Source organism: Morone saxatilis, unplaced genomic scaffold (genome assembly GCF_004916995.1).
Source record: "Morone saxatilis isolate NCDOM2014 unplaced genomic scaffold, NCSU_SB_2.0 Contig9, whole genome shotgun sequence".
Lineage (NCBI taxonomy): Eukaryota > Metazoa > Chordata > Actinopteri > Moronidae > Morone > Morone saxatilis.
In genome coordinates, this window is record NW_023340268.1 from 23,057,834 (window position 1) to 23,066,578 (window position 8,745).

Sequence of the window (8,745 nt, forward strand, 5' to 3'; positions counted from 1 at the left end):
ACACACTGGACCTTTAAAGAAATACTATAAAATAAATATTAAAACGTTTGATATGAATCAACCTCTGTTGTACTGAGGATCATTAAAGTCCACCTCGAGTCAAAAATCTGTATTTCTTCTTGTTGCTGTCTTGTGGCTACAGTCTGATGTTTAATCTTCACTGCAGAATGATGTATGTGCAGAGTCTGACATTAGTAGGATGTTTTCACATGTATTTGCTGAAAGTGGAAAGTTTATCTATGCTCATTGAAAACCTGATTTTAAGAGGCCAGCATGAGTTGTGACATCACAAATAGTTTGGAAGTCCATCCTGGTTCGGTATGCAACTTCTACAAGTGTGATGTAGGAACTTGAAGCCAACAGTGCACATACTTGGACTTTACGGTGAAGTAGGAGACATCTTGTGTCCACTAGGAAAACTTTAGAAATGAACAACATTTACATATTCAGAGATTCTGGTATTATAATGAGGTAGAAGGAGTAGATGACTTTTTAAGGATTGGAATGTGGAATTTATACTTTTTTTGTGGAAAAAACATATCACATCATTATTGTTCCAAACCTATCATTTGTATATGTTGTAATACATCTCTGGAGGGGATCTTAAAGAAATTGGTACAAGTTTGCAAATGATGTTACAGCCCCAGCCCCAGCCCCATACAGTACAGCTGTGTTTTTCTGTCTGTAGGCCGTATCTAATACAGGTCTTGTTACATATTGGAAACATTGGGTTTGTATAGCTATAAATGTATCATTTTAAAGCTATAAACAACATTCTACAAGTTTTATTTTAGGTATTGGAAGCCAGAATCAGTTATTTAGTTTGTTATGGAAATGATCTTGGGTTTCTCCTCTGCAGTCTTCAGTGTTCTCCTTCCAGAATCAGACTTCACTCCAGTGAATTAAAGTGATTACCAGGATGCACCATTGCTCTTCTGCTTCTTTTTTTTTTTTTTACATTTAACATAACTTTAAAGCTGCAGTATGCAGAGACTGATAATATGTGAAAAGATCATGTTCCTCCTCCTAGTTCTCCAATTGACATTTGCAAGAATCCACCGGGGCTGAACTAACACAACCAATCGGAACCAAAGGTAGAAAGACACTTGGTTGGTGACTTTAAGAGCCTAGTGTCAATATTTGACAACCTGGGAATGAATCTCAACAATCAACTATCTTTTGTTGTTTTTGTTCTTGTACCTTTAGGCACATGCAAAAGTTTCAAAGTGAAGAGGGGAATTCCTAAAGTCAGCCAAATTATACATTTCACCAACAAGTTCTCCATTACTAGAAGCTGATCTATAGACATAATTTCTCTACCCATAATACACCAATCTGGATCAATGGATGTGTAATAATTAAGAAGAAGTTACTTTATTTTAAAGAATGGATAGAGAAAGGGGAAATAGTCTATTCAACATCTAATGGAGGACAAAACAACATGTTGGACTACAATGAGTTTAGGTGGATGAATAAAATATAACGTTCTAGAAAATTTTGCTCTGTGTTCAAAAGGGCCATGATGTGCACATCAATAGCACCTAGACTTTTTCACTTTATTATAGGTTGCACCTTTTTAGACAAGAACTGTGATAACATATTTTTATAGGTATTGTTGTTTTTTAGATTAGTTTGCTTTATTGATTTATTTGTTTTTCTTTTCTCTTTTTTTAAATTTCTGTTTAAGTATGCTGCTTGGATTCATTGTTTGGTATACTTACCAACCATTGCCGATGCCTGTGTTAGAAGTTAAGAAGAAGTTTAATAAAGGCAAGGTAAGAATAATAACTCTGATATACATGCCATATTTAAAAAAGTGGTTTCTGTACCAAATGTAGTTTCCTACTGGAACAATTTATATCTTGCTCTTGGGTGCCCGGTTAGCTCAGTCGGTAGAGCTGGCGACCCATGTACAGAGGCGGAGTCCTTGCAGCAGCGACCCAGGGTTCGAATCCGGCCTGCGGCCCTTTGCTGCGTGTCATCCCCTCTCTCTCTCCACCCACCTTTCCTGTCTCAAATAACTAATTGCTTTTTTATTTTTGTTCCCTGCCAAGCTACTGCTCCACACTCCAATCCAGTAGGTGGCGACAATGTACCTCTAAGCTGATTTGCCAACCGCCATTAAAATCCAAAGAGGAAAAGGATGACGTCAGGACGTATTTGCTGGTGTACTTTCCTCCTGTAACTAAGTTAGCTAGCCTGTGCATCTTTGAAGGTTCAGCTTAATTCACTGACAACTTGTTTGTGTAAATTCACTTCATATTCACATCTTCGGCAGCACCATGAGCACGCTGTGGATGGGGAACGTGAGTTGTTCATTTTATACTGCGATAAATCATTCAGTTGGACCACCATGTTAGCTAAATCAATATAACACGGTACGGTGTATGGCTGGAACGCAACGTTCATTCAGAACCTTAGAAAAGCAGCACTTTAACATTGCCTTATTGTTGGATACCACTTTGTATCGAGTAGCTGAAAGTAACTGATCAATTCGCCACACTGGGAACGCACTCCATTCCGATTAAGTCTAACGTTTTTAACCGGCTAACGCTTTATGTAATGTAGTCTGCTGTCTTCTACACGAGGGTTACATCGGTTTGAGGAAGCATAAAAATGGCGATTTCACTGGTTTTTTTTATTTTTATCTTATTCATCTTGTATTTGTTTATTTGTGTAGGGACATGTATTTGTATAGCTTAAACAACTGCCACACACCACAATATTTATAGTCTAAGATAATTTACAATGGTCGTCCCTAGATGGGCCTTTAAAATACAGTACAACTCAACAAGTACACAAGAGACTGTACAAAACACAAACTCAACTATGAGTATGAGGGCTGGTATTAGGAAGAATGGCGATACGATACATGGCCTGAATCAGTGTACAGGGGTTACGATTCAGTATATTGTGATATATTGCAATACTCTAAGCAAGATGATGTATTATGATGGGATCTGCATTTGGATGTACCACATGTACCGTTATACACAGGGCTCAGGTTCGACTTAACACTAAGCTATCTCGCTTTTTGGAATTTAAACAAAAAAATGAATACAGTGCTATTGAGAATCGATATATCACAAAACGAAATATTGCAATACCATTTTTTCTATTTTCCTTCACAGGGTTACCAAGTGTCCTGGAACATCATATTTTAATTGTATTTTAGCCCCTCACTCAAGTTACATTTGTTGTTGTGGTTTACAATTGTTAATTGTAGAGCAATGAACACTTCCCTAACCTAACCCTAACCCTAACCCTACTTCCTATAATATCCCTAAATATCTTTATTTTTAATTTATTTTTTATTTATGCTCCACTGAAGCTGCAGTGGAAAAAATGGCTGTGCTGAGAACAGCCAAGCATGCCATGATAGCAAGCTAATGTGACACTGGCCACTATTGTGAGCAAGTGGTTTTGGAGCAATGCTCTCTAAATATCAGCATTGGCCAGTGAAAAACCCATATCGGTCGACCACTATTTGCAACATCAAGGGAAGAAATGGAGTGGGCTGTGATTAATTGTTGTATATTGATTTGATCATTGATTGGCATTGAAGACTTTATCTTCAATCCTAAAATTGGAGGGGATTCTTTAAGATAAAATCTTCTCAAATTGGGGGTCCTTGGCTTAATGTGCATCTATTGTGGGGGGCCATGACCTAAACAAGTTTAGGAACCCCTGCATTGAAGTGCCATAAAACAGGACGCACCGGATCATTCATGACTATATGACTCATCCTCTTCAAAATCCGTTTCAGTGTAAAATGATCCTGGTCACGCTCCAGTTTGACTTCTGTAGGTACGGAATGAAACCAGATCTACATTAAAACCCACTGTGCTTATGTTTTTCAAACCTGGACTACACTAACATTTCCCGTTTTAGATTTGTGAGGAAAAAAATCTTGTAACGTTTTACTTTAACCTGTATAACATCCTGCTATCAATAACCTCCTGGCGAAAGGTCCTACACAACGGAAAATCCTACACAACGGACCTTTAAGTGGTCTAATGATGGCGATTCACCTGAACTTAATGTTTTTATTAACTGCATGTCTTTCTGTCACTCTATAGCTAGAGACCTATATGGATGAGAAGTTCATCACCAGAGCCTTTTCCACCATGGGTGAGCAGGTGATCAACGTGCGGATCATACGCAACAAGATGACAGGGTAAGCACTAAATCCGCAAGCACTTTCTCTTTTTGCAGTTGTTCTATTCTTACGTTAAACAGTGTGTCGTCGCCCAGGGGTGCCCTGGGTTACTGTTTTGTGGAGATGACGGACGAGGCCACAGCTGAGAGGTGTCTCCGCAAAATCAACGGAAAAGCTTTACCTGGAGCCAATCCTGTACGCAGTGCATTTACTCACACTAGCCATGTTTTTATTTCTTATTAAAGTTCCTGAGAAATAACTGGTGGACTTAAATGTCTCTCTCCTACAGCCCACAAGATTCAAGTTAAACCGAGCCACCTTTGGGAAGCAAGACAGTGGGTGAGACCAAATGGAGAAGCAGCATATCCGAGATGACACTGCCTGTGTGTCATACTGATTAACAGAGTGTTTGAGGGGTCTAAAAAAGTTTTAATCCTAAAATAAAATAGTTCTTAAATTGCATTCATAATGATCTTAAAGAAAACCTACAGAAACCCTGATTAAGATATCAACCTAATTGATTCCTCCTTTCATTGACACATCATATGTCTTCTTGACTGCACTGGGAATAAAGACCCAAACCTCTGTTTTGTCCTCTTGTTGCAGTCAGATGTATTCTCTGTTTGTGGGAGATCTGACTCCAGAGGTCGATGATGGAATGCTTTATGAGTTCTTTTACAACCGCTACCCTTCCTGTCGTGGTGGAAAAGTGGTGCTGGACAGCATGGGCAACTCCAAGTGAGTATTAACATGTCACAACACAATATGGAGAAAGTAACAAATGCGGGTGCTGTATATGTTGTTGGCCTGCACTGGTGTAGGTACTATATGTGTTTTGACCTTTCTCAAAACTTATCCAAGTGGTTTCCATAAGAGAGTCTTGGTGTACACTTGTTAGCTATAGTATGTTGTGGGTTTGCAAACTGTTGCCAAAGTTTCTGCTGTGCAGCTAACGTGCAGAGAGGATGAGATGGATGGATGGATGGATGGATGGTTGGTTTGGTTGGTTTCCCAGAGCAGCACACCAGCTCCAGACAGCAATAATCCCAACTCTCCTGCTACTATAGCTAACATCACAACAACTGCATATCTTGGTTATCTAGAAAGTAAGTAGTAAGTAATAAATCCTAACTGGAATAACAAGTTAGTGTGGTGTTGCTCAGTCAGAGCCACCCAGCTTGTTCCTCATTTACAGAGCTAGGGTGGTAAATGTAATTACCATTTTTGCCAGTGTATGTGTTTTTGGACCAATCAGCATCCTGAGGAAGTACTGGCAGCTATGGGGGTGGGCACTAAGTATGGCACAGAGAGACACTGTTCATTAAACAACAATGGTGGCTGCTAAAAGGGGTTAGCGTAGATGCTGCTAGCACAAGTTCTATCAGAACTGGAGAGTATTTCTTCACTGAAATAAGACCAACAAACGGCACTTCAGGCTTTTATCCATGGAAAAGATGTTTTCTCTCTTTTCCCGACTGATTTCAGTAAGGGTTGGACTACGTCATATGGTTTATTGATCTGATTGGTTGAAGTTTGCCTGTGATTGACAGTGATAGACCTGTCGAGTATTTTTTGAAAGTGCTTGCCCTTTTCCAAATGGTGTCAAATTAATTGGCACATTCAGGTTAAGGGCTTTGTACAAACTGGGATTTTCAGCACATATGCAGAGCAGAAAGCAGGCTGACTGTAAGGGGGTATTCACTGAATCTGACAAAAAGTTAATTGGATTAGAATTGCATTACCTAGAATTGCCTCCTCTTAATGATTACTCATTATTACTACACGGTTGTAGTTGAATTATTTTCTTGCTTCATCTTGACTTACATTTCATTTTCAGTCAAAGAAAGGAACATTGTGTGACTCCTGTCTATCGCGCAGTGCATGCCAGGCCCACACAACAACTCGCAAGACAGGCTGCAGTAGTGCTGCCTTTCTTTTTCCACAACCAAATATTAATTTTCACAAAATCGAGAGAATCCAGAATATTTGTTGACTCGTCTTACCCTGAAATTCCAGTGGGCACGGCCTTATGATGATGCGTGTGTAATGCAATTTGACTCCATGATCCGCGCATGATTTACTTCTGGCCTGGTGCCACAGTGTTGATATAGTGTGAAATTTGATCCTGAGTCTGCAGACTGTATTTTATTTAGAAAATTAACCGGATTCTCTATGCTGTTTCTCTGTCTGACTTCCTGTTCGTTCCGATCTGCTCTGTGCTGCTTGACATAGCTTTTGTCGAAAATAGACCAGAGGAGCAGAGCGGAGAGACACTTATGGGACACTTCTGGGACATGGCACGGCACTTCTTGTGTAATCTCAAGCATTGTCTAGAGCTCTGGTGGCTGGGGCACAGCTGGAATTTGGAGGTTAATGGTCTTATCCCAGTCGTCGACAATCACTGGATTAATGAACCTACCTCCAATCTTAATTTGTTAATGTTTGTTAGCTAACATTTTGTCAGTGTATATGTTGTGTCCCATGAAAAGCCACGTCCCTGGTGTCATTATTTCAAAGTCAAAGCTTTATTGTCAATTACTTCACATGTTTACATGCATCATACCTACAAAGGAATTGAGAGGATGTTTCTCACTCTCCCACGGTGAAACAGATAAAGTGCACAGGCACAACAGACATTTCCTAATACTAAAAGTAAACATTCAATTTCACAGATAAAAATTGAATGTTTACTTTTAGTATTAGGAAATGTCTTGTCTGTTGTGCCTGTGCATACCTGTGTTAGTCGGTAAGGCAAAGACATGCAGGTTAATTAGTGACTCTGAATTGCCTGTAGGTGTGAATGTGAGCAGGAAAGAACTGGCAACCTGTTCAGGGTTAGCCCAGTGTCAGCTGGGGTCAGCTCAAGCATCACACCACTCTGCAAAGGATAAGTGATGGTTGGTTAGGTGGGTTCACACTAACTTTACTCTTATCATAATACGTTTGCATTTAAAAAAATATATGTCTTTAAGTTATAAGTCTGTGAATAAAGATGAAGCTGTACTGATCTGCCCCCATCCCCACTAATTTGAATGCTGCCTGTTGCAGGGGTTGTGGCTTTGTTCAGTTCCCAGATGAGCGGCTGCAGAAGCGGGCTTTAGAGGAGTGTCAGGGTGCTGTGGGACTGGGTGGTAAGCCTCTGAGACTGAGCCTTGCTGCTAACAAGTGAGTTCTTCTTAAATACGTCACTCCTGTTGTCAACAAGCTAAATTTAATTGGGACCTGAGTTTAGCAGTGTGTCTTTTCCTCCCTCTTGAGTTTAAGGAACAGGCAGCAGCAGCAGCAATCAGAGCACAGATCATGGCAGTCCAGCTCAGGATACAGAAACAACTATGACCAGTATAACCAGTACCAGCAGCAGCAGGCCTATTCTGGGTATTTCTCGCCCTGGGGCTACGACCAGACTGGAGGCGGTTATGGCTACAACTACCCGCAGTATGAGTACACACAGTATCCACCACCACAAGTAAGCTCTCTCTGATAGCAGCCTGTGTTGACACCCATCCATCAGTCATTGTTAACAGACTTGAATCACCACCATGTTTTTTTCTTCTTTTTAGGAAAGCGAAAGTGAAGCTGTTGAGGATGATGGACTTGAAGGTTGGTATTTGGATGGACACTGCAAATTACTGTTATATCCAATTGATTGTGTATCAATTTGAATTTTGATTGTTTATTCTGAAGGTGATTGCTGTAGATAGTTTATTTTTGGTGATTAACTAGGGCTGTCACAATGAAAGAATTTCACCTGCAGTGATTTAGGGTGGCCATTTGTTGATAATTACTTTGTAAAGGGTACAGCTTCTCTTGTGTTAAGTTTCTTCAGCCTCACCACTCTGGGACGATTTATTTTTTTTATTTAAAAAAAACAAAACAAGTATTGACCATGACATGATGATGTAACGTCACATGGGGTTTTGGCGGTGGCTTGCCCTACCCTTTTATGGGCTACACAAGAATTTTTATGATTAAGGCTTATCTTGACAGCCCTATAATTAACAGTCCAAACAAAAACGATTTTAAATGTATAAATAACCATGCATAAATAATATATATACACACACGCACACACACTTGAAATGAACTGTCCCTGTGTTGCAGATCCCAGTCTGCAGCTGGATGTAATAGAGGCCAACAGGAAGTTCATGGAGATCAGTGAGGAACTGTATGATGCTCTGATCGAGTGTCACTGGCAGCCAGCAGAATTCTCTACAGAACAGGACTGTATGACATCCAGCCTACCAGAGCCCATTTACTGCTGAAACAGAAAACATTTTCTTCATGTTGACAGTATGGATTATTTTTGTAAGAACATATAAAGGAAATGAGTGATGGTAATGGGTCTTATTCAAGTGTATAAACCTGTTTAAATTTACTGTGAGTACACACAAGTCCAACTTTGACACTACATCTCACTACACAACAAATGATTTGGCCTCATACAGGTTTGTGTCTGTGTTAAACAGCACCTTTTTAGTGTATAAAGATATTGAAGCCATGGGGAGGCTTTATACATAGGTATGAAATTGTGTGAAAAAATGGTTGTGAAATGTTTGGGACTAACTGTTGACGTGTGTGTGTGTGTG

General features: G+C 39.8%; 1 protein-coding gene across 3 annotated transcripts; it reads left to right on the forward strand.

Annotated features, from left to right (window-relative positions):
• Positions 1 to 2,131: 2,131 nt before the first annotated feature.
• LOC118342614 (tRNA selenocysteine 1-associated protein 1-like) lies at positions 2,132 to 8,497 on the forward strand. 3 transcript variants are annotated; one of them, XM_035681214.1, is made up of 9 exons: positions 2,132 to 2,306; positions 4,080 to 4,177; positions 4,240 to 4,354; positions 4,449 to 4,498; positions 4,766 to 4,897; positions 7,208 to 7,324; positions 7,418 to 7,625; positions 7,720 to 7,759; positions 8,261 to 8,497. In XM_035681214.1, the coding sequence occupies exons 1-9, from the start codon at positions 2,283 to 2,285 to the stop codon at positions 8,419 to 8,421; spliced, it is 945 nt and encodes a 314-aa protein (XP_035537107.1). In that variant the 5' UTR covers positions 2,132 to 2,282; the 3' UTR covers positions 8,422 to 8,497. The 3 variants fall into 3 exon arrangements, with proteins under 3 accessions (XP_035537107.1, XP_035537108.1, XP_035537109.1); XM_035681215.1 differs by having other exon boundaries at positions 7,424 to 7,625; XM_035681216.1 differs by having other exon boundaries at positions 4,255 to 4,354.
• The last annotated feature ends 248 nt before the right edge of the window (positions 8,498 to 8,745 follow it).